Here is a 26,635-nt window from a genome sequence, read left to right as displayed (position 1 = left end):
CAGAGGTATTAAATTATACACCTTGGAGGCAATGATCTGGGAACCATGCCCGGATGTCTTCTCCTGGACAATATGAGGAATGACATCGCGATTATTCTGTCCTTAATGCCCTGCACCAGGCTCATTTGGTCGGAGATCATCCCCCGTTGCCAGTTCCTGAAGTCGTCACTTTGGGAGTGGTAGATGAAGAAATTAAACAAGCAGATTGGCAAATTCATCGAACGACAGGGGGGGCTTGCAGACGATGATGATGTCAACGACATGCCATCACTCCCCCATTGGCATGGGCAGCGAGCACTGGGAAGTCACAGTGGGAAGTGTAATAGAGAAAAAGGCAAGAGTCCCGGCAATGGTGTCGGCCTGGGGGGCGGGTCAAGACGGCCGGGGGCCGTCCTGAGGGGCGGGGCTAACCAGATAGCTCCTATCTGGTTAGCACGCCCTGGCTCAGTCCCTTTTGGCTCCTGCTCCCCGCGCTGCTGGCTTCGATGTGAGCCCACCCCTTTTTATGAGAGGGTTATCTGGCTAGTCAAACTTGTTGTTAGTAAGAGTTGTTTATGTTCGTTTTCTTGTCGCAGCAGGGCGGGGGTACCTGAGACAGGAGGGGGGGGGGTCACCAGTTGGAGGCAGTGCACAGCACATGGTATACTCTACTTTGATGTGACGGGGACTGTCTGTTGCTAGGGCCCGCTGGCCCTGGAGCAGCAGCAGACCGGATGCCCCCATCCTTCGATTGGGCAGTCACCTTGCTTGGATGAGACAGGTGACCGGAACGCCCTGAAGATGGATTACTTCCCGGAAGGCAGGGCCTTGCTTGGTTGCGGTGGGCCCTGGGCTGGAGGTGGCGTGCTGCCTGCACCAGAAGGGGGCGCTCTGACAGATTATTTATATTATGGCTTGGGTACATAGCTGCGGTTGTATATTGTTATTGTTGTAATAAAGCTGTGGCCAATTTATCCCACATCTGGTCTCTATGGTACTCTGTACACGCGAGTGTGTGCTGCTGGCACTCCCCCCCCCCCCCTTACACTAGTGACAGTTGGTCGCAGCTGCTTAGGTTAAGGAGTCTGATCTAAGATACTTTGATCTGCTGTGTGTCTTTGCTGCGATAAAAAAAAAATGAACTGAAACACTTCAGCCTCTACAGACCTGCAAAATCTTTAACAAACTAAGGTTTTCGATTTCTAAAATTGAGAAAGTAGACTTTTTTTAAAATCTGTTTTTCCTTCAGAGTTGGAATGCCATCCTTTTGAGTTCCAAATACGTTAAGTCTGACTTTAAAAAATAAAATACATGTTCAACTTATCACTTCTCTGCCTCCAGACCTAGGAAGATTACAGAACTGCTGGCAAGATCTGTATTATTATGAAGTATAATATTCACTGGCTGGTAATGGCACTGGAACCAATAGGCATGCTCTGCTTATTTTAAGCCAGTTAGCATTTCAGCTATTGAGCTCATACCAATGCCAAAACACTGGTCAGGCTCACTGGTACACTAAGAAGCTCCTCATTAGATTCCCAATGTGGCTCAGGTTTGCTGTGTTGGTGACCATCTATAGTATCTCTCAAAAGCGGCACTGAGGGAAGTTTGTATCTTAACCCAGAGCTGTCCTTGTGGGAAAAGAGAAATCTACCAGAATTTGGGACTTCTTTTTTTCAAGACCGGCTACAAGAACATCCAAGGTATTAAACTGAAAGGGAAACCTTGCAATACAAAACTTATTATTTTTCTGAAGGGGTGGGGTATTCCAGGAGAACCATGCAGCAATGGGGTTAGGGAGAAGGTGGGTTATTTTTGTCAATAAAACTGAATACATTTGATATATCAATATTACCGGTCAGTGAAAAAAAAACTAGGGTTTACCAGCAATCTGTTGGAACAGTTGGCATTTTTTTTTATGATATCATGCAAGAACTTCAAGAAACATTTTCAAAAAGAATGTATGTACTTCAAGTTACAATGTCCTGAAAAACTGGTTTATTTATTTAAAATCTTTTCTATACCGTCGTTAAGTAGTATACCATCACAACGTTTACTGCTGTGTAGCACTATGTTGACTCAAAGTAGCTGTAAATCTGTAGTCCTACTGCACTGATGTCAAACACTCAGGCCAATACAGTAAAGTTCGCAGGAGAGTGGCCTGTGCGATCGATTCAGAAAAAAAAATTATTCAAATTAGGGCCCGCGGTAAAAAGAGGCGCTAGGGACACTAGCGCGTCCCTAACGCCTCTTTTTGGACAGGAGCGGCGGCTGTCAGCGGGTTTGACAGCCAACGCTCAATTTTGCCGGCGTCAGTTCTCAAACCTGCTGACAGCCATGGGTTCGGAAACTGGATGCCAGCAAAATTGAGCATCTGTTTTCAACCCGCGAACCGATTTTAAATTTTTTTTTTTTTATTTTAAATTATTTTTACCTTTTGGGACTTCCGACTTAATATTGCCATGATATTAAGTCGGAGGGTGTACAAAAAAGCAGTTTTTACTGCTTTTCTGTACACTTTCCCCAGTGCCGGCAGAAATTAACGCCTACCTTTGGGGGTAGGCGCTAATTTCTGAAAGTAAAATGTGCGGCTTGGCCGCACATTTTACTTTCTGTATTGTGCAGGAATAACTAATAGGGCCATCAACATGCATTTGCATGAATAAGGGATACTGAATAAGGGGTAAAGCTAGCACGTCGAAAACGCGCGTCCAAACGCGGGTTAACAGTGCGCTCCACCGGAGCGCCCTGTACTGTATCGGCCTGACTGATAGGCCAATGTTGACATTTGCAAAGCTACAATTTTCCTCTCTTCTCTTTTGCTCTGCCCGACCAAGGCTACCACGGTAGCTCATCCCTATCGTGTCGAAGAGGAAACCTGACCCCAACGAAGCAAAGCCGCCACAGCCCGTGGCAGTGAAGAGGAAACGCAACCCCAACCGAGGCCACCATGGGAGCGCATTCCCGTGGTGGCGCATAAAGAAGGCCCGCCGGAATAAAGCCATGGTGGAACTGGAGCCCATCCCTGCAGTGAAGAATACATTTTTGGTAAGAGCGGGTGTGTCTGTCTGTGAATGAATGCATGGGTGAGAGCTGGTGTGTGTGGGTGTGAATGAATGCCTGGGTGTGAATGAGTGCTTGGGTGAGAGCTAGTGTGAATGGGTGCTGGGTGAGAGCTTGTGTGTTTGGGTGTGAATGGAAGCTTGGGTGAGAGCTGGTGTGAATGGGTGCTTGGGTGAGAGCTTGTGTCTGTGGGTGTGAATGAATGCATGGGTGAGATCTTGTGTCTGTGGGTGTGAATGAATGCATGGGTGAGAGCTTGTGTCTGTGAGTGTGAATGGAAGCCTGGGTGAGAGCTGTTGTGAATGGGTGCGAGAGCATTTGTGTGTGATCGAGAGCTTGTATATAAGAGACCATGAGTGTGATTGAGAGAGAGACTGGTCAGGAAGATGACTAGTGTGCGTATGTGAGAGAGACTGGTCAGGAAGATGACTGGTGTGAGAGAGACTTAGACTGGTCGTGGGTTCTAATTGGAGGTGTGTGTGTGAGTGACTGGTTGTGGGCGCTAAGGAAGAGGACTGTGAGGACAGAGCTTCAGCAGCCCTTGCTGCTTCTGGTGAGTGCTATTGGCCTGGAAGGGAAAGGAGTAGGAGAGTTGCTGGAGAGGGTAAGTAAAGGTAGCTTTTTAATTTTTTTTTTTTTATTGACTGCCATTTTAATTATTGGGTATTATGCGATGTCTGCTGTTTTGAAATATTTTATTGATATTTGGACATGTTTTAATAATTTTTATGAGTTTTTAATTGTTGGATATTATTCTGTTCAGCAGTTGTTTTGTAACATTTTTAGTATAGCTTTACAATTATTTCTGTGTGGGGCTCTATACACCTTGGCTTATTCTGTTTTCCCAATAAGAAATGTATTAGTGTTTAGGGCCTGGTTTATTTCTTAGATAGGATTGTTACTTACTTACTTTATTTATTTAAAGGGGTTTTTTTTTTTTTACAGACATTTGTAGGTACATCTGTTTTAGTGTGTTCCATAATACAGGTGTAACTTTGTGCAGATTAGTTTGTGTGCATTATTGTAGATTCTGGGACTATGTTAGGTGCTATATTTCTCTTTCCATTTCTCCAGGTTCGCACTGCATGCAGAGTGGCTTTTTTGGTTTTCCATTCCAGTTTCTGTCTCCATATTTATAATTTGTGGTTTTTCTGTACTTGGTGAAGGGTGTGTGATTGAGGTGAGGTAATTTACTAGCATGTAGGCATTTGTATCAATCTTATTTGTTGTGTTTTCTCAATAGGATATGCATTAGTGGTAAATTACTGTCATTTCATAAGGAAGGCTATTTTGCCTGGTAGTAAAAGGAGTTTGTTTTGCTTTTACTGGGATGTCAGATCTGCTCTGCACTCATTGCTGGGGGTTGAGGGGATTCCTGTGGATGCAGAGTGCATGTTTACATTTAGCCCCGTGATGGTCACATGTTCAGTGTGTCACGCATGTGAGAACCATCTGTCAGGTGTGTCCTGGCCAAAAAAAGGTTGAGAACCACTGCTTTGGAGCATACTGTTGAGGCAGATTGCTCTATGTGTACACACTGGATGCCTCCATATTGGAAATGTTTTATTTCATTGCCATCTGGATCCAGACATTTTTAATTTACCATTAAATCAAGCCATTAAAGCAAGATCATCTCACCTCGAATGCGGCAAACAAATTAAAAAAAAAAAAAAGTAATGCCTAACTTACAATATGCTAAAATTAACAAAATAAGGAAATACACAATTCTTAGAAGGCAGGAAGTCAAAACTCCTTACTTTCACGAGCTCCTGCTGAGGCCATATCTGGATAGGTTCAACTTGTTGGGGTGTCTGGGTTTGGATACCATAGGTATTCAGAAAAACTTGCAGGCTACAAAACAAAACAGGTATTGTACTATGAAGCACTGACTTATAGAAAATGCATGCATTTGAAATGTGGAACTACAGAAGGAGCAGCCTCTTGGTTATAGTAATGGGCTGAGCAACAGGGAAGCCAGAGACCCAATGACAGGGAAGCCAGAGACCCAATGACACTCCTTGAGACCTTGAAACCACTTCACCCTCTATTGCCTCAGATGCAACATTTGTTAGCCCAGGGAAGGGACCTACCAACTGTACCTGAATTTGTAACTCTCCTTCAGCTTGAATTTGGAAAGCTAAGTAATTAAAAAGACCAAATCCAAGAAGTCTTAAAATTTGCAGGAAGGACACGATTTCACATGAAAGACCGCAAGAGATGATTGGGAGAGAAAGATCCCCCTCTAGACAAGATCTGGCCTAAAAGACAATACAATTCGTCGGTCATCAATTTGGAGGTTCTGGCTCATTTAATAACTGAGAACCTGATAGAAGGCGAAAAACAGAGCAGTCTGGGACAATGACACAAAAAAAGTCAAGATCTGGAAACAAGTAAAGCGGAATAAAAACAGATAAAAATGGAACACCATAACTGCCAACCTTAATACTGAAAATGGCACACGATGCTGGCTGCATTATTTCACTGCATTTTAAGTTTGACTAGGTTCCCTGAACACACACAGCTGCCTTAAGTCACTATAAGGCATTCAAAGGAAATTAATTTTCCCATGTTTGTGCCCTTAAAATATTTTGCGTAACAATATATTTAAGGCACCTGCACTACATTTTAAGCAACAAAGTTCAGTGGCAATCAATCTCCTACCGTTGGCTTTCTGCTATCAGGGCCACATGGATCATCACATCATTTTCCAGAGGTCCCTGAAAGAGTGAATGAGAATAAAATAAAGACTTATTTTTCATTTGAACAGGTAGATCATCATCATTGCTGGATGAAATGGAGAAAAAAGGATAATATGTTCAACCTTCATGCAGCTCAATAAAACAAATAACTTGCAACACTGCTTCTCCTCCATGCTTTCTATTGCTACTAATCAATTTGAGCGTGTGGACAGAGAAATGGAATATCATAGAACTGGACTAAAAATCTCACAAGTACCACAGGGGGCTAGGTTGCCAATGGTATTTTGAATGATACATAACTGGGAGTTACGGATAGCTAAGTTTCTTCATTGCTGCTGCATTAAGTTTCTTGACATATACAAAAAAAAAAAAAAAATAGACAGACATATATATTTAAGGTGGCTCCTAAGAGCTGCTGAAAGGTTCGAGTATGTCAGTAGAGAACAGGGACTGTGTTAGAATGTAAAAGTAGATGTGAACAAATTACATTGCTCACATAGAAAAGAAATATTTTATGTATACATATAACATACAGAGACCCCCCCCCCCTTTGATGCAAACAAAATGACATGATGAAATGCATACTAAACTGAAATTAATTGTATAAAATTTACTACTATTTAGTCAATATTTAATACTACAGCATAATAGACAACTCTCTGCTTCAACGGCAGGGGGAATGAAGAACAACCAACAAGAACTGAATTACTAGCAGGTCGATACAGTAACGTGCGGTTGAAGATTTCCCGTCTGTAACGTGCTGGGAGCACACAATACAGACGAGTAAGGCCATCCAGCGATACAGTCTCCAGTTCCACGCGTCCTTAGCGCTTCCTAAAATAGACACATAACCCTTTCCGCACCCAGCATGTAGATGATGTGTAAATGAACGAATTAGCTGTATAATGAAGGAATTAGCTATTCCCCTCCGATACTGTAACGGGCGCTGATATTATCTCCTTAGTAACCCGCTGTTTTGCCGCGGCCTTAACGTGTTAGTTTACCGCCTCCCCCTAGTAGGTGTTAGGACTGTGAGTCTTGTAGCAAACCCATCGACACCACTTAAAATACTGAAACACAATAAAACACAATAAAAAAAAGCGATACAGAGATGATTGAGAAAATGTAATGCTGTGGGACACATAAAAACCTGTCAGAAAAAAAAATAAAAATTTTTAAATACCTGTCGGAGGGCCGCGTGGGTCCAGGCGGGCGGCGGCGGGAGCCGGGGAGCGAGTGGTCGCGTGTAAAATCTAGGCCGCGGGCGGGTGGGCGCCTGTTCCAAGCGGCGGCGGGTGGACACGTGATAGTCTCAGACGGGCGGCGGGATCCGGGCAGAGGGAGCCAGCGGCGAAAACGGCCTCCGGCTCCCTCTGCCTGGATGAATGCACGGCAGTGAAGGAATGGCCGTGCGATTTCAGCGCTCAAGGCAGTCACATGCCGTGACTGCCTTGAGCGCTGAAATCGCACGGCCATTCATCCAGGCAGAGGGAGCCTCTGCCTGGTTGAATGCACGGCCCCCGCCGGAATGGATGCCCGTGCGATTTCGGTAGTCACATGACTGTAGCAAGTCACGTGACTACCGAAATCGCACGGGCATCCATTCCGGCGGGGGCTCCCTCTGCCTGGATGAATGGCCGTGCGATTTCAGCGCTCACTGCCTTGAGCGCTGAAATCGCACGGCCATTCCTTCACTGCCGTGGATTCATCCAGGCAGGCCGGCTCCCTCTGCCTGGATGAATGGCCGTGCGATTTCAGCGCTCAAGGCAGTCACGGCATGTGACTGCCTTGAGCGCTGAAATCGCACGGAGAGGAGAGGGGAGAAGGGACGGAGGGGAGAATCGCACGGAAAGGAGAATCGCACGGAGAGGAGGGGAGGGGAGGATCGCAGGGAGAGGAGAATCGCACGGAGAGGAGGGGAGGTGAGGATCGCACGGAGAGGAGAATCGCACGGAGAGGAGGGGAGGGGAGGATCGCACGGAGGAGAATCGCACGGAGAGGAGAAGGGAGAAGGGACTACCGTAGCAGGCCCGAGCCTTGCTACTTTTCGGTTTTTTGGTTTTATTTTTTGCTTTGGGAGGAGGGGACCGGACGGGGCTGCAGGAGACCGGACGGGCTGGACCGGAGACCGGACGGGACCAGGGCAGGTAAGCGGGGGCTGGGGGAAAGTTTGCTGAGCATCGGGGAACATCTGGTACCTGTCATTTCAAATGTCATTTCAAATGTCATTTGAAATGACATTTGAAATGACAGATACCAGCGCGGCCGTGAAGCGTTAGGCCCGCGAACCCAGGATACTGTATAGGCGCTCTGTACAGTAAAATGGGTTGCGCGGTCCTAACGCTTGCCTAAGGCTTCGCAGCCGCGGCATGCATTTGCATGCAATTAGAAGAGAGTATCGGGCGCTAAGTGAAGAGAACTGTGCGTGCGGGGAGGAAGGGTGCGCCTGACACTGCCGCACTGTTTCTACCGCGGCCTTACAGTATCGAGCTGATAGTCTGGGTAAACAAATAAGCATGGGTGTAGCTTGCTTATTGTGGTGGTTACTACCCCTAACTAATTAAGCTAGATATTTCACTTAGATGCAGCTCCATCACTGGGGTTATAGGATTGTTATATTCCCTGATGCAGCCAAAGCAACAAAATTAAGGAGATGATCTTTTTTGATGATGAAACATAGGATGTGTTGAAATTTTCCTATAAACGTCTAGTGAAATTGAGGAATATTAGATTCCTGTTTTATGATCCAGTTCAATTAGAGAGGTTCTTGCAGAATACAATTCCATGCATTAGCTCTGTTCAATAGTTTAGGTTACCTTGACTAATAGTGCTGTGTGTGAATTATCACCTTTATTTTTCAGTTTTTTTCCTTTTTTAAAATATCTTTCCTCAGCGCTCCCCAGACTGAGGGCTAATATAATTATGATTTATTTTCTTTCCTGTAGCGTGTTTCTTCTGTATTTGTGGAATATTTATACTGTCAAGTGTTCTTGATTTTTTTTATTTTTTTTTTAATTAATAAAAAAGCTTAAAATGAAAACGCATGTGCCACACTGCACTCCCAGAATGCCTCTCTCCATTCTTGTAAAAGTATATGTAGACAGCATATACGCATGTAATTTTATTCAGATACTGGTCACACAGTTTTCTAAAACGCCATTTCTAAAGGTAAAGCATTACATTACCCACTTAAGTCCTTTTAAAAATGACTTCCTTAGAGGTGAATTTTAAAAGCTCAGTGCAGGCCAAAATCGGGAAAAATGCACATAGGTCGGGCTCATGTGCACCCACTGTATTTTAAAAGCTGTCCTGAAGCACGCGTATCTCCCCACAGCGCGCACCTCTCAAAGTTTCCTAAAAGGGGCAGGGCTGGACATGGGCGTATCGGGATATGGAAGAGAGACGTGCACGTAAATATCTGCCTGGGCACATGCCCAGATCCCCTGCCGCACAAGTTTACTTCTTCTAGGGATAAGGTATAATTTAACCAAAAAAAAAATAAAAAGAGCCATTTCTCAGAGGTTTAAAGGGTCTGGGGTAACTGGGGGGTGGGGAGGGGTGCAGACCATCAAACCAGGGCGGTTTGGAGGACCTAGCTGTTAACTGGGCGAACTGGTGGACAAAATGGTGAAACTGGCAATGGCGAGGACGCGTGCCCCTTTTAAAGATCACTGACTTAAGCGGTAGAAGCGGGATTTACACGCACAGGCGCGGGCCCATTTAAAATTTGGCGCACCTATGTGCATGGTCAGGCTATTTTATGATGTTATAAAATGGTCACATATCTGGGAGCGCGCCGACGTGCACGTGTCAGAGTGTCCGCACGTCGGTTTGCAAGTTACCAGCAATTTCTATTGAAAAAAATAGTGTGTGACAAACCCAAATATTTAGATTCCCACTAATATGATTTTAACATAACTTGCTTTGATGGAAAAGAAATTGCTCCGTAACAAGAAACAAAAATAGGAAATGCTTAGATCATTTCTGGGGTTACAAATTACCCTTAATGCTCCTATATCTCTGGGATACAGCATTACTTTTATTCAGCCTATACAACGGTTGTCGGTGCCTCAAGTAGAGAAGGAAATATCCTTTTTACTATTTCACACAGTATCGTCATAGCCTGACCCACATTTACTTATAAGTCTAATAGTTTAAAGCCCATGTAGTATTAACCCTTGCAAAAGCCGTCTTTGCATTATCATTCGTATATAACACAAAATAAGCAGAATCCATAGTTATGCAGGACAACTCTGAATAAATGAACACCAAAAGTGCAGAAGGATTACAGTTAATGAAAGTTGCTCCTGCCAGTTCTAAGCTCTCTCTCTCTAACCCATATTTAAAGCCGGCTATCATACTATTATTGTATTATCATAATGGGACAGAGCTGTATAGCTGATAATGATCGTACCTTGCAGTCTTTTCTGTACTACTTTTTAACCATTGAACAAACAAGGATGCAATCTACATAGAGCAGCTTCTTCACCCCTGCTCCCTCTTGTTTGGCCATCAGGGTACGTTGTTCCAGTTCTATAATCACTGTAATTATACCATAATATTTTACAACCATACGGGCAAAATGGATTTAGAGAAAGAAAAAAAAAATAGCGTGCACATTCTCCTTTAAGAGCTGTAATTATTATGGGGTGGACACAGACAAAATACTCTCCACATCACAGGGCATTTATGGGAGCTGCAACTGCCATTATGTGAGCTGGAGCAGAAAGGGAGGAATAATAAGCATTTTTTTTTAGCAGCAAACCTCAGCATAAAAGCAATAACTAGAACCACAAATTTTAGAAAACAAACATCTGTTACTGGTAAAATGTGTCAAGTACACAACAAAAAGAAAAGCATGAAATGATAAAGTCTGGCTACTGATAACACCTATAGGTAGCTCTGGACAAATTTTCTACATTTCAGTGGATAACTGTGAAGATAAACTCTAGATATTCTCTAGTCTTAATTTCTCACTGTAGCACCCCCATAGGGCTCTTCATTTTCTGTTTTATTTACCCCAGGAATTTATCAGGGTTTATTATAAAGAGCAACGGTGAGAGAAAAATCACGGGATAAAAAATAACTCATTCTGACCACAAATTTTTCTCCCATTTTTTGTTTGTTATAATAAACCCTGATAAATTCCCGGGGAAAAAAAAAAATAAAAACTGAAAAAGGAGATTGCCACATACCAAGAAAGCAAAAATATTTACAAGTTCAGGTCTATCCCCAATCTACCATCCCAAAGGGAAATAGAAACTAACTAAAGCTGCATACACCCAGCCTGATTTCTACATTAGCTCCTAGAGTATTTTCAGACTCACGATATCACCATTAAAATTGTCATTCAGCACTGCTTCAGTAATAATAACTTTGATTTATGTAGATCCTTTATCCAACCAGAATTAAAACATTCTACAGTTTTCAGAAACATAATGGGTTGGATGCCTTGGTAGCATATTCTTGGCACCTGAACTGAGTATAAGCTTTCAAAGAAGAGGGTAATAAAGAACCATCCTGCATTACTGATATGTAAACTAAAGAATCAGAATATTAAATGATTTGTTGAAGGTCTTACAGAGATTAGTGGCAAAGGAGGAACAACCTCACATTTTGAGACTTCTCCCTGACCAGTAGTTTAATACTGTTACCACTACATTATATCTCTTTCCTCACAGTAACTTGCAAGAAAGCAGGGTTGCTTACCTGTAACAGGTGTTCTCCGAGGACAGCAGGATGTTAGTCCTCACACACATAGGTGACATCATCAGATGGAGCCCAATGTGGAAATCTTATGTCAAAGTTTCAGAAACTGACTAGGCACACTGAGCATGCCCAGCATGCCCTATACAATGCGTCCATGCAGGGACCCCTCTTCAGTCTCGTAACATAGAATTTATCTTAAAATAAATGGGATGGCAGGTGGGTTTCATGAGGATTAACATCCTGTTGTCCTCAGATAACACCTGTTACAGGTAAGCAATTCTGCTTTCTCCTAGGACAAGCAGGATGGTAGTCCCCTACATGGGTGAATCCCTAGCTACAGGCTGCTCCCCAACACAAAAGGGGACCAATAGATATCTAACCAGGTGCAAATGGGCACAACACCACCGGTGCTGTTGGTAACAGAGGAGGAGACAGCGTGAACCCAAACAACGGGTCCTAGGTTAGGAGAGTTGGGTTCTACACCTCAAACAGGTTCCACAGAACAGACTGGCAGAACTTGCTGTCGTGTTGGCCATCCCTATCCAGACAGTAATGAGATGTGAATGTGTGGAACAAACTCCACATCGCAGCCGTACAGACTTCCTCCATGGGAACTGCTTGCAAGTAGGCCACCAACAATTCTATGGCTCTGACAGAATGAGTCTTGACATTTATTTATTTTTAATTTTTCTATACCGATGTTCCTGTAAGAATACAAAACACACCGGTTTACAATGTAACTGCAAAAATTCGCTAAGGAGCGTTACATAGAACAGTGAAGAAATTAAATAAATAAGGAAAGCGTTATAAATTAACATATCGTAACTGTAACTTGTCATATCGTATAGCTTAACATATCATAACATATCATAACTATAACTTAACATATGGTATAACTCAACTTATCGTCATATTTCGTAACAAACAAGGAGTCTTAGAAAAGCGCTTAGGACAGGTAACTGAGATAACATAACTTAACCAGACATATCATAACAAAACATGGCATCTAAGGGAACGCGTGGGAAAGATGACTAAGAAATATAATAGGAGCGAAATTGACTAAGAAGCATAATAGGAGCGAAATTGACAGACTGTGTTGACTGATTGGGGTGTCAGAGGAGGAATTAAGAGTCTGATATGGCTAGAATTAAGAGTCTGTGAAGGCTGGAGTCAGGCGTCTGGGAAGGATAGAGTTAGGAGTCAGGGAAGGCTAGGCTGAATAGCAAAGTTTTAAGTCTTTTTTTGAAAGAAGATGGGCAAAGCTCTTGCCTGAGGTCCGGAGGTAATGCATTCCATTGATGAGGACCTGCTGTCGATAGGGCCCTCTTTCTTAAGAATGATTTTGCTTGTGGGGCAAACAGGGTGTCTTTGTAGGCGCTTCTAATTGGTCTGGATGAGGTATATGGTGTGAATTGTATAGTGGTGTCAAGGTATATGAGGTTGTGTTTGGCTTTATGGATGATCATGAGGATTTTGAAGAGGATCCTGTACTTGATGGGTAGCCAGTGGAGGGGTTGAAGAGCAGGGGTGATATGATCCCTTTTTTTGGTGTTGGTGAGGATCCTGGCTGCTGAGCTTTGAACCATTTGAAGAGGTTTTATGGTGTTGTCTGGGAGCCCGAGCAGGAGGGAGTTACAATAGTCCAGTTTTGACAGGATGATGGATTGCAGCACCAATCTGAAATCTTGGAAGTGAAGGAGAGGTTTTAAGTTTCTGAGGACTTGTAATTTGAAGAAGCAATCTTTCGCGGTGGTGTTCACAAAGTTCTTTAGGTTGAGCTGGTTATCTAGGAGTACGCCTAGATCTCTGACGAAAGGAGAGGATTTAATAGTGGAGTTGATAGAATGGCAGGAAGTCAGTGGAGTAGGGGGTGTGGTGAGGATTTCCTTTGAGATGATAAGAATCTCGGTTTTGTTGCTGTTTAGGACCAGGTTGAGAGTGGAAAGTAGTTGGTTAATTTCTTGGAGGCAGGTGGTCCAGTGGTTAAAAGTATTTTGAAGAGAATCTTTGATTGGGATGAGGATTTGGACATCATCAGCGTAAAGATAGTGGGGTAGTTTTGGCTTTGTGAGTAGATGGCAGAGTGGTAGAAGGTAGATGTTGAAGAGTGTTGGAGATAAGGAAGATCCTTGTGGGACACCCAAGTTGGAACGGACAGGAGGAGATTCTTTATTGTTGATCCTGACTTTGTAGAACCTGTTGGACAGGAAGGATCTGAACCAACAAAGTGCAAGACCTTTGACGCCAATGTCTGATAGTCGTTCAAGAAGGATGTTATGGTTCACAGTGTCAAAGGCGGCGGAAAGATCGAGGAGAGCGAGCAGATAAGTTTGACCTTTTTCCATGTTTAATAGGATAGTGTCTGCAAGGGATATGAGCAGGGTTTCTGTGCTTTGTGTTTTTCGAAATCCGTGTTGTGTGGCCAAGATGCAGTCTCGCCTGGGTATAACAGAAGGAGATGCAATCTTCTAGCCAACTGGATATTGTCTGTTTGGCAACGGCAATGCCCAACCATCAAAAGAAACAAAAAGTTGGGTGGACTGTCTATGGGCTTCTGTTTGCTCCAGATAGAAGGATAAGCCTTGTTTACTGTCCAAACTGTGCGGTGCTCGGTCACCTTGGTTCAAATTGGGCCTGGAAAAGAACGATGGCAAGATGATTGACTGGTTAAGATGTAAATCCATCACCACCTTAGGCAGGAACTTAGGGTGTGTATGCAAAACCACCCTGTCATGATAAAACTTGTAAGATGGATAAGTCACACTAAGGCCCTGAGCTCATTGACCCGGTGCGCTGAAGTGAACACCACCAAAAAGATGACCTTCCAGGGCAGGTACTTCAGGTCATAGGTGTGCAGTGGTTCAAAAGGAGCTTTCATCAGCTGATCTAACACCCCATTGAGGTCACATGACTCAGCAGGCGGCCCTAGGGGAGGTTTCAATTGAAGCAGGCCCCACATGAAATGTACAACCATAGAGGTGGGCACAGAGATGGGCGCACCATCTATACCATGGTGGTATGTGCCAATTGTACTAAGATGAACTCTGTAGGAGTTGGTTTTTAAGCAAAACTTTGAAAGGTGTAGAAGGAAATCAAGCAGTTTTTGTGTGGGGCAAGAGAACAGATCTAGAGCCTTCTGCTCACACACCACATGGAAAATCTCCTCCACTTCAGTCCACAGGACTTTCTAGTGGAAGGCTTTCTAGAAGCCACCAGGGCCCGAGACATTCTCAGAAAGATCAAGCAGCTGCAGGATTAACCTCTCAACATCCAGGCTGTGAGTGACAGGGCCTGGAGGTTGGGATGTTGCAGGCTGCCTTGATTTCGTGTGATGATATCTGGGGAAGAACTCAGACATTGGTTTCCAGATGGATAACTCCCACAGGAGTGGAAACCAGACCAGTCTCGGCCTATGAAGGACTATGAGGACCATAGTCCCTCTGTCCTTGCAAATCTTCAAGAGAGTCTTTACCACTAAGGGAATCAGAGGATATATGTACAGAAGACCCTTGCCCCAGTGAGAGAGAAAGGGCGTCTGAGGCTGGTTTATTGTCTGACTTGGACAGGGAGCAAAACAGAGGTAACTTCCTGTTGCAGGGGGATGCGAACAGATCTATGGATGGGCTCCCTCAGAGTCAGAATATCTGATTTGCTACCCCAGGAACCACTTGAGGGGTCTGAGGGCTCAACACAGCCTGTCTGCCACCTCCTTCTCCATCACGGCCAGGTACATGGCCTTGAGCAATATCTCATGAGACAGGGCCTATGACGAGATCTGGACCACTTCCTGACACAAGAGGTATGATCCCGTGTCTCCCTGCTTGTTGACATACAACATGGCTACGTGGTTGTCAGTCTGGATCAGGACAACCTTTTTGAACTGCCTATCTCTGAAAGCCCAAAGCGGATACCTGATTGCCCAAAGCTCCAGGAAATTGATTTGAAAGAAAGTTCCTGAGCGGACCACAGACCCAGGGTGCCGAGCCCATCTATATGACCTCCCCACACCAAGGTAGATGCATCCATGGTTAGTACAATTTGATTAGGGAGACTCTGAAAGGAAATCCCTGTTCCAGATTGGAAAGTACTCGCCACCAGACAAGAAGTCCATGTGAGACGGGGTGACTGATGCAATCCTGAAGGCTCTGAGTGGCTGGCGTGACTGTGACCTCAGGGTGCATTGGGCTCTGCGCATGTGAAAGCATGCCAAGTGAGTGACATGGATGATCGCGGCCATGTGGCCCAAAAGACTTAATATGTGCAAAGTTGATACCTGCTGGCTCTGTTGAACTTCTGCTGCAATGATCACCAAGGCAATAAAGTCGAACTGAGATGACAGACTGAGATGGGACTTTAGGTAGTTGAGAACGAACTCTAGAGACTCCAACACCCAGATGGTCAAGAGCATAGACCTGGTGGCCCCTGTCTGAGACGTGCTCTTGGCCAGCCAATCATCCAGATAAGGGAAAACATGCACTCCCAGAGGTGTGCCGCTATCATGGCCAGGCATTTTGTGAAGATCCATATTAGGAACTACCAACCAGGAAAGAGATCTAGGCGTCATAGAGGATAATACATTGAAATCATTGGTTCAGTGTGCTGCAGCAGTCAAAAAAAGCAAACAATGTTAGGAAATATTAGGAAGGGAATGGGAATAAAACAGAAAATGTCATAATGCCTCTGTATCGCTCCATGGTGAGACCGCACCTTGAATACTGCGTACAATTCTGCCAAGTTTTTAGTGCTCAATCAAACCCTCGAGACTCACAGCTCCACGGAAAAAAATAAAGAGACCAAAGAGGGACCCCCCTGTGGCCCTGTGGCACAGGGCATGCTGAGCATGCTCAGTGGGCCTAGTAGTTTTTAGAAACTTTGACATAAAGTTTCTGCATTGGGCTCCATCTGATGATGTCACCCATGTGTGAGGACTACCATCCTGCTTGGCCTCGGAGAAATATCTGTTGTTCTAGAAGTCAACATACAAAGCAAAAAGCTTTCACAAGCCAATAACTAACATCTATTAATAACCAGAAGTATTTTAAGAAACAAACCATACATTGAAGAAGATTAAGGGGCCTATGCAATACAAAAATTAAAAACATTTTAGCATGAACTCACAAAAATGTGCACACAAAAACTCTACCTAAAGTGGTTAATTTTGGCCACACCAGCATGGCCATAGTATTGGTTTGCATGGTAAACCCCAGAAAGCAAATATGCATGCTCCTAATGTTTGATCTCTTCATTGAGGGCACGGCAGGAGGGGAAACAGTAATGAGCTCTAATGCCGTACACGTTATGTAAAGAAGTTATGTGGTACTTAGGTGTATTTTATACTGTATATTTTTATAAATATATGTCCCTAGCATAGTAAATTGGTCCTGGTAGGTTTTTTTTGGGATTATTGACCCTTATGAATTATTCTGATTTTTTATCTGACCATAATTTGCACTTAACAGCTTCTTAGCCTCTAGAAACTGTGAGATGTTAGAACAAAATCAAATTTAAAAACACCACTGCTTGTTGGCCTGAAGTGAATGGCCCTTTTAGCCATGGGGATACCCTCTCTCTGCCCCAGGGCAAGAAACTATATTGAAAGAAACCCCATGCCCTCCCTTCCTCCAGCAGCACAAATATGCCCCATCTAGTGCATCACATCCTTCTTTCCCTCTCTACCTCCTGAAGCGATCACAGGCCCCCCCAACTGTAAAGAGCATCCTCCTATATTGGAAGACCCTCTTATGTAAAAACACCTTCCAAGGCAGCCCTTGACACTACTAGCCTCCTAGCCCTATCTAAACCCTGCTAACACCCTTGCAAAACCTGAACTAATTCTTCTTCAGGGTTTCAGGTTTTCACAAGAAGGAGGGATGACAAAGCTCTCCTGCCCGTCGTATGGTTCATTGTCAAAATGCACCACTAGGGTACCTTCATACCATCCTCCAGGCTATTGACTGCATGCTCAGTAAACAGCTACTAGTTAATACCTGCTAGGACCTGTTATTAATAAGTTACTGTTCATAATACCATTCAAAATCCCTACTGTTAACCAATCTAAAGTAAACAGGTTGGTCAGCAGTGAAGATTTCCCCGTCTTCCTCTCTCCCATGGCAGCAATAATCCTCCATCCCTCTCTCCTTTGCTCTCATAGCAATCACAACCCCTTACCCATCCAAAGGAAGATAATGACTCAAGTCTGAAGCCTCTCTCCTGTGTCAAAAGGCCCATGTCCCCCTGAGTCTGAAATAAATAAATCTACACCAATCCATGACCCAACAGAACTCATTACCCTTTAAACGTTTATTTGATGCATGAAGGTTGATTTTCAAAGAAAGCTGAGCACCTCACTTCGGAGCCTCCATTTTAGGGACATAAAGTTTTCCAAAATTTTACCCAAACTTAGCAACCTAAAATGGAGGCTCCTACACCTAGGCTTGGGATTTCTTCCCTGATATAGGAAATCAGCGCTGAGTACCTAACTTAGGTTCCCCGTCCTGACCATGCCCACTTTATTGGTGCCTACATTTAAGATGCTCATCATATTCCAAAACCCGGAAAACAGGTAACATATCTGGCTAACTTTAGCTGGATAAGTTAACGAATAGCTAGCAGGATAAACATTCCAGTGAATATCCCTGCATAAACTTATCAGAGATTACTTACATGGATAACTTTGTGATGTTTTAATATTGTTAATTAGGTTTCAAAGTTATCTGGGTATATGTACCTGGATCATGTTACCCTTAATCTTTATTCAAATAATATACCTAGTTAAGTGACTATCTTGCTTAAAAACTGCTTAACAGACTTTGTGGACTGATCCCTACCCCAGTCCAATAAAAATGGGATCTGCCTACTTGTGCCCCACCAAGCACCTCCACTGTAAAAGTAAAGGCATACAGAGCAGAATATCTCCATCCCCTCCCCACAGGTAGTCAAAGAGAGCCTTACCTCTGGCCCCTCCCTATCCCCCCTCTTCCCTCTCTAGACAATCCTTAACTCTCCCACCCCATCTAGCACGTCCCGAGTCCCTTACTGCTGCCAGGATCATCATACTCTTGCACTGTTCCTGGTGGCTTTCAGCCTTTCTCAGACAGCAAAACTAGAAGCATAAGCTACCAGTGATGCTGGCTGGACTGAACAAGGGTGTTTCCCCTTACTATTCACCACAGGGGGGGAAATATTCTGTTGTCACCTTTGTAACAGTGAGAGAAACTTCCTCCATCAGACACTTTAAGTAACATAAAATTCCTGCAAAAAGGTCACTCCGAAGCCATAAATCAAACCTGCTATACGAAAACAGCACTAACTACCAGAATCCAAACAGCAACAACCTTACCAATGGAAAAGCAGCACTGAAAGTATTCCACTGGACCCTAAAACACAAATATACCTCCTACTGGGAAAACAGAAGCTAAGCTGCTACACATACCTCTGCAGACCCTACACATTAGCAGAATACCTCACTTCAATCACATATGCAGAAAACAGACCCTCAAATAAGTGACCATACATTAGAAATAGCAAAATGCAGATAAAAACAGAATCATTTTTTGTTCTGCTGTCCCTTCCAGTATCACTAGTCCCCTCCTGTTCACTGCAGACAGAAGGGGATGAACAGAGGGAGAGGATGGATTAGGGAACAGAATGGGCCATTTGCTCTGCAGTATCTGCTCCAAGCTCACCCCTTCCCTTCAGTCTCTGAATGATAGGGGACAAGAGCTGGATTAGGGAGCAAAGTAGCTTCCTAAATGACAAGAGGAAAGATGAGAGAGCAAAGTGGCTCTTTGCTGTGATTTGTGCTCAGTCTTCTCCAGGCTCACCCCTCCCCTTCTGTTGCCTGCACACTGTCTGGGAGGGGAGGTGCTAGGGAAGGAAGCAGAGGGCTGTTCTTCTCTGCTGACTGAGATAGGCACTGGCAAAGAGTCATAGGGCAGAGCACTATGTGCTCCTGCAATAGGCCTTCTCCTATGCAGGGCCTGGGGCGGCTGTCCCTTTTGCCCATAGGTACAAATGGCCCAGAACACCAGGTTCTAGCAGTTATTAACCAATGGCCATTTTCGGAGTGCTTGGTAAATAAAGTGGAAGGTGATCATATCATGTTATTTGCCCAGCAATCAGTAACTCCTCATTTGCATATGAGATGCCTTCATTTTCATGCATGCTCATCATGCAAAATGTCTTTTAGGACTCCTTTAATGCGCAAGCTGTTTTTAGCTTGCACAAGAGGACTTTTTATTGTGTACAAATTTATTGCCTAGACCCTTATATGGTGGCTCATTAAAGGGGAACTTTTCCCTCTAAACCAGCACTGAACCAATGCTCCAAAACACAATAAAAAATGAAGCCCTGTCTACTTTCTAGACATTAAAGATCACATGGCAGTTTATTTATTTATTTTTTTTGCATAATTGCGGAGACATGAATCTCTATTATGATTTGTCAAAAGCCATGTCATATAAAACTGATGTTTAAATTTAGGCACCTAGTGCTCAAAATCAGCACTGAATGCCTAACTTACTTTCCTGACCTGGCCCTACCCACTATTTCAGAACCTAGTAAAAAAAAAAAAAAAAATAGGCACCTAAATGTAAGTGATCAACTTGTGGTTAAGTTTTAATTTATGCAGATCTGGGTGTCTAAATCATTCAAGTTAGATGCCTAGATCTTTGTAATATCAACCTCTTAACTTTTAAGAAGTGTATAAAATCATGCTTCTGCATTTCTGTACTTATTCGGCAGACCCATTCAAAGTGAGAATCTCCTGTGGTGCTGCATTAGAATCTAGGAACTAGCAGGCCTAATAAAGCAGCCATAGGAATTCTGCTCATCTTTCCTCTTACAATTTCTTCTTCCACACCGTGTTAGTTGCTGGGCTCACCCAAGCCTTATCAAGCTTAATGTCCAGAATTTTCCAAGCATAGCAGGTAAAAAGTCAGTTAATCTAGCAGAATCCACTTGAGAGATGATGATCAAACATCCAAACTTGGCACCATGCAATGAAAAAAGCAGCGTGATACATAAAAAATGGACCCAACACCATCTTTTCTTCCTTCAGGATCTTACAATTTATGTAAAAAAAAAAAACCAAACAAAACAGAGCCACCCAAATGCTCATTAAAGCCAAGTGTTAAAAAAATCAAATATTCTTAAGAATTTCTCAAAAGAGAAAAGAATTTATGGAAATCTTGTAACCGATAAATTAAAACTTCTAAAAATCCACCCACAGACTTCCACTAAAGCATGTCTAATAGCGTAAGCTAATGAAACTAGGAACAATTAGCTTCTACCAGGCACTCACTGCAAACCTCTAATTTAGTTTAGCACCAAAATGAAGTACAACTACTTCACTAATCTTATTTGAATGTTAATAAGAAAAACTAGAAACTTTTCAGAGTCCTACTTTAAGAGCTGGAAACAGATTGAGTTATGCACGCCAGATGAAGAAAAGAAATTATGCTTTCACTATTCTGAATTCCGTGTTATAAACTGTGCTTTTGCAACTCGAAATACTTAAGTGACAACTATGTAGTAGAGTTTTGAAAAATGACTTCTAGGAAGTAGCACCTAGGCTAAAAAAAGCAGCCAATGCACTTTATAAAAACCGCTGAGCTAGTCATTTCTCCAGTAATAAACCTACTTATAACGAATAAAAGTTCATGGACTGCCGCACTTGACAATGTCCTTTATCAAAGCTGATGCATTTTTAGTCCAAGAGATCTGGCACATCAGCTATTTTGGCTTTAAATGATATGACTCTACAAAAAGATAATGGGCAAAACAAATATTGTGACAGACTTGATGCATGTACTCCATGGCTATGTTTTTTTTTCTGATCCCTCCGCTCTATGGCCTTCTTCCCATTCCATGCTATTGGTGTGTCTCCGACATTCTACTCTCGCAAACAAACTTTCAACCAACTGTCTCACCTATGTTCCCATTGCTCTATAATTTATCAAAAAACTATGAATGTTTTGTAAGATGAAAATGATTTCAATAAGCACATGGTTCTTTAATATGAACAAATACTTTTTCTGCACAATACACCAGATCTATAAAGCATTACTACTTTGGAATTTATGTTGGAATGCTCTAGTGTGTCTCCCCCGGATTGTGGTTAACGTTGCCCCGGTTTCACCATGTATCTCAGGATGGCAAGTCATAGGTACAGCATTAGCCTGATGCAGGATGTGGTCACTCAGACCCATGGCTTCACCACTACTTAATGGAATGACTTCATATGAAATACAATGGGGAGATTTCCTCTGGGAAGAGAAGGAGGTGGCCCAGAATGTGGGCTTTAGTTAGATTGAGGCCATGCTTTGTCCAGGAAATACACATTATTCACTACTGAGTTGCTTTATAGCTAGACACAGAATGCTTAAAGCAATACACAGCATTGCCAAGTTTAAGGCATGTGATTCTAAGCACTCTTGTTGGTCAGGAAAGCACACTGATTGCCAGTCTTCTGTCAGATCCTTTGCAGGCAGCACAATCTGATAATCCCTGGCAGTACCTGGCAAGATAGCTCTTGCCTGCCTCTCCCTACATGCAAGGGGGAATCATTTACAGCAAATACACTGAAGAAGTGAGGGTGGCTATTACTGGAAGGAGCCTAATGCGTTTGTGGCAATATATAGTGGGCATTACCAAGTGACAGGTATGGGGGGCCTTCATACGTAAAGAACCATATGCTGGTTTTTTTTTTGGTTTTTTTTAAAAATTAGATTCTACCCGTGAGCCCTGCTGTGTTGACAGCTATATGCAGCACTGCCGAGTTTGAAATATGGCAGCAGCTAGATTAGTGAGGAGCTCTCAACAAGCAAGGTTTTGCTCCCGTGAACTTTGGCAGGGTTGACCATGTCCAAAGGCCCACAACAAGTATTGGGGTCTATTTAAAAAAAAAAATGCGCAGGCATCCATGTGTGCGTGGTTCTCAGCATGCGCACATGGATGCGGCTATTTTATAATGTGCGCGTGTGTTATAAAATACAATATCCGGGCGGATGTCTATCACGTGGTGCAACGGGAGGGGATCTCAAAAAATGCGTACAGCGATGCAGGTAGGACCTTCCCAGTTCCCTCCCAGTTCACTCCAATTAAGGAGCGGACTGGGAGAGAACTTCCCTAACCTTCCTCCCTCTTCCCCGACCCCGAAAGTATCCCTACCTAACCCCTTTTGTTTCATACATACTGGCCAGCTGCCGGCGCGCACTTCCCCAGGACAGCGGCTAATGGCGCCCCCCAGCCCGCACCTTTGGAGAGGCATGACACAGGGGTTAAGCACATGGCCAGGCCACACGTGTAACCCCCGTTATTTACGTGCATGGCACTTTTAAAATCGGGTCGATTGTGTTTATAAGTTGGTCGAACAAGGAATACTTCCTGTCCTTATGTTGCTTGGGTGGGTGAGAGCTGAGACAAGTTGCTTTTCAAGTATTCGGATTTGACAGCCAGATCTGGCCTGATCACCAACCAAAAAATAATTATGTTGCAGATTCATAAGTGACTCCTGCTCTTTTACGGACAAGGACATTGTCGCACCTCAGACCACATTTACATGGTAGTCAACTACTGAATTCCAGGATAATGTGAGGGGTGAGGCTTTGAAGGATCTGTGTCCTAGACAGCGAAATGTGTAAAAAGGGTTGATTTCTCCTGCCAGCCTTGTGGCAGCGTGATGCTGGAGTGCTTGTGAACTGAAATGCATCAGGCAGGGGCATGATCACCCCTCCGTGAGTTTTTTGAGAAGTTAGATGATGAATTTGTTCATATCTGGTGATTGGATTGGTGTATACAATTGACTTATGCTGTGGCCATATATAGACAATGAATGTCTTCCCTCTCGAACAGCAGCCTGGTATAGAGTTTTCTTTCACAGGTACAGTTTAGAATGAAGGACGTGGGTGGGGAAAGGGGGTGGAACAGTAAATGGGCTGGGGGAGGGGGAGGCATTGGCCGTGGCTTTAATTTTTCTTCCATCAGATCAGCTGAAGCAGGTGTACATAGAGAGCTGGATGACATCGGCACAGATAAAGAAATTGATACCTAGGCTATGGAGTAAAATTCCCAAGTGTTTGAAATAAACATTAAAAATGATAGTTGATAAGAAAGAATAGCTAGTAAGGAAAGGAACTAAGCCAATTAAGCTGACCTTTTGTAGGCAACCCACAAGGAGGAGGAAAACGAGTTCCAAACTATTCCATTTATCCCAATCTTGGTCAAAGTAGGCGCAGAAAGATTTGATAGTGTATTAAGCTGCTGATAGATCCAGTAGTACAAGCAAGATACTGCTTCACTGATCAAGTTCCTTTCTTAGATCTACAAGTGCCACAGGCGTGGTTTCTAAACTATCGCCTGCTCTGAACCATGCTTGAAACTTGTCAAATAGATCATGATTTTGAAGAAAATAGCTTAGTGGGGCAGCCTCAGCACTTTTAATTCATTTGCACATGAAGGAGATATTTGAAAAGTGTCTATAATTATCAAGTATCTTGGGTCAAGAGAGAGCTTTGTCAGCATTAAAAAAATCATTACAGATCTTAAATGTTCAGGTACCCTACACCCTTCAACAATAACATATGTATCATTCATGCTACTGAACCAACAACGGAACTTCTGGCATCTCTTAGGAGCCAAGAGGGACAGGGATCTAATTCACATATTTGGTTAGCTTGCTTTAATACAAAATCCACATCTCGGTATGACGACTGGAAGACTTGAGCTCTAACAGATCCATCTTGGAGCTCTACAGAAACCACAATATCTGCCCTAAAAGAAGCATTAGGAAAGGCAGGCAGTTCCCCAACAGACACCGCATTCCTAATCTTTGCAAACTATGTTCTGAAGTGGCTGATTATTTGTCTAAGTTCATAGATCATTAGATTTATGGTTAATATCTGTTTTGTTAATAAATTATAACAGTGATCTTTTCCTTACTGCTTTCTCCACCCTAACCTCCTATTCTACTTTAATTCTTCTTGTTCCTTTCTCTAATCTACTCACTTCCCCTGCTCCTGCCTCGGTTCACTCATCTTGCTCCTTTCCCTGCTCTATACTTATTTATGGCTTCTGTTTTTGTTTCTATTCTCAGCTTCCTCGGCTTTTATTTTTATAACACTTTTTTACTATTGTCCTATTTTGCTACTTTCACACCACCCACTGCTTCCCTTTCTTAGTCCTTTCCTTTTATTTGAAATTATAAATTTATATTATTTAAGGATAATATCAATCCTTACATATAAGAAACAAGTGCTTCACACATACAGAAAAGGCCTGGAAAGATGCGACAGTATGACTATCAGGAAGACAGAGAGCGCTAAGTGAATTCCAAGGGGAGCACTGCCTCAAGGGGAAAGGAAACGTGAAGAGAAGTTAACTGGCGAATTGTAAAGACAAAGGAACAGGAGGGCAGAGGGTTGCTGAGAAATGTAGTTCGGAGAGCCTTGGCAGAGAACCAATTTGGAGGAAGGTAATGGCCACGGAAGAAGATGGTAATAATATGGGAATGCAGTCAAGGTTAATTAGAAAGCTACTGCAAGGGATAAGCATGTCTCTAAAGGGTAGAGAAGTGCCAGAAAGACACAGGCAAGGAGCTGGGAGAGGGCTTACTCAGATCCAAATGCAGATATGCCAAGTTTTTGGTTAGGGATTAGAATTCTGTTAAAGTACAGTTTTAGAGGATGCCCCTTATCTTAATGCAGGATTAGGCTGACCTGGAAGGATACTACTATGGTACATTCCTAGTTGTCCTGGAGCCTTGAAATAGGACTGGAAACTAAGTGTGAAGTGAGCACTTGTGCATAGAATAAATGCGCTCCATGCTGAAAGTGGGAAATGTTTTCTGAGGCACTGACAGTAGGGCAAGAAGGGCACAGATGGCACCCTGTGAAACATACTAAATCAGCTCTTTGGGTGTATCTACATTTTATCAATACCGTGTTTAATTTTGGAACAAGATGGCAGTCCGGACCTGGAATGACGGAAATAATCATAGACTAAACCAAAAGAGAAATAAAGCTCTACATTCATTTTTTTTTTATCACTCAATACTTCCCAATATCTGAGAATTACGTTAAAAAATATGTTATGCACTATAAACAAAGCTACAACATGTTGCAATAAATTTCCCTGGGCAGTAAGCGGATCCATGAACTGTAATCTCTTGCAAAGAAACATTAGTTGTTACAAATTATTCTCAATGAATATTTCCGAGTCACTGAAAGAATATTCCTTGTTAGGAAAAATTACTATTTAAAAATTCATCAGCCAAAGGGGAAACCAATAGAAGGCACTTCACGACAAATGCCAGATGTTACTGAACATTCCAAATAAAGAAACAACATGAAATTATGAATCCCAAACTATTTATATTATTTTCTTCACATACCATTCTCATTTGTAGCACACAAATTATGTTAAGACACTGATTCACCATCACAAGACTGCAGGCACAAAAGCACCTGTGGTCAGGGGTAGGACAACAAAGAGGCAACACAGAGAGAGACAGAAACCAGGAAGAACATTTTCTAATTAAGTGAATGAAAACCATGCTATTTCTAAAACTGAACCGTGTCAGAAAAGACATTCTCCACATTTATCCTGAGAACAAGCATCTCACTCAGAACAGGAAGCTCCACCCATGGCGAGGACACAAATTCCCAGCAACAAGTCAAACAGCAACTTCAAAAGATAGGCATATAGAATTTTCAAAGAAGTTGCATGCGTATAATTAGCAATTTTCAAAAGTTGTTTTACACATATAGATCCTTTTGAAATTTACACACCCACACCTATCCACATGTGCATGCATGCCAAGCATTCCTTTTCTCTTTCTTTCTTTACCCAGTAGTTTCCTCTTGGTCCCCTGAGCTTCAAGTTTAGTCAGAACCAGTACTGCAAACCTATCACTAAAAGCCTTCATTCACAAGTATCCAGGAATTTTTCCTATAATTTACTTCCCACCCACCCAATATACCTAGCTTGGGCACTGCAGTGACAGTCTTTGGCTAGGGCTCGTGTAATCAGGGCTCTCTCTTGAACCCTGCAATCATGTGTCCTGGGATCAGCTACTAGGTGTCATGCTTTCATCGATGACCCTCCCCTACTCTGGGGCTTGGAATGCAGCCCCTGCAGCATTCCCAGTTGACCCATGGAGCAAGGCGTTCCTTTTTATTGGGCTTCTA

General features: G+C 43.1%; 1 protein-coding gene across 3 annotated transcripts in view; it reads right to left on the bottom strand.

The window, feature by feature from the left end:
* The window catches only part of PHKB (phosphorylase kinase regulatory subunit beta), a 601,073-nt gene that overhangs the window by 110,818 nt on the left and 463,620 nt on the right, over positions 1–26,635 (bottom strand). For all 3 annotated transcript variants that reach the window (XM_029608470.1, XM_029608471.1, XM_029608473.1), the window contains 2 exons: positions 5,704–5,759; positions 4,800–4,893 (listed from right to left, as the gene is read on the bottom strand). In XM_029608470.1, coding sequence (XP_029464330.1) covers positions 4,800–4,893; positions 5,704–5,759 — 150 coding nt within the window. The remainder of the gene's footprint in view (positions 1–4,799; positions 4,894–5,703; positions 5,760–26,635) is intronic.

This window comes from Rhinatrema bivittatum, chromosome 7 (genome assembly GCF_901001135.1).
Source record: "Rhinatrema bivittatum chromosome 7, aRhiBiv1.1, whole genome shotgun sequence".
NCBI lineage: Eukaryota > Metazoa > Chordata > Amphibia > Gymnophiona > Rhinatrematidae > Rhinatrema > Rhinatrema bivittatum.
Note: the sequence above shows the minus strand (reverse complement) of the source record. Positions and strands in the feature narration are given on the sequence as shown.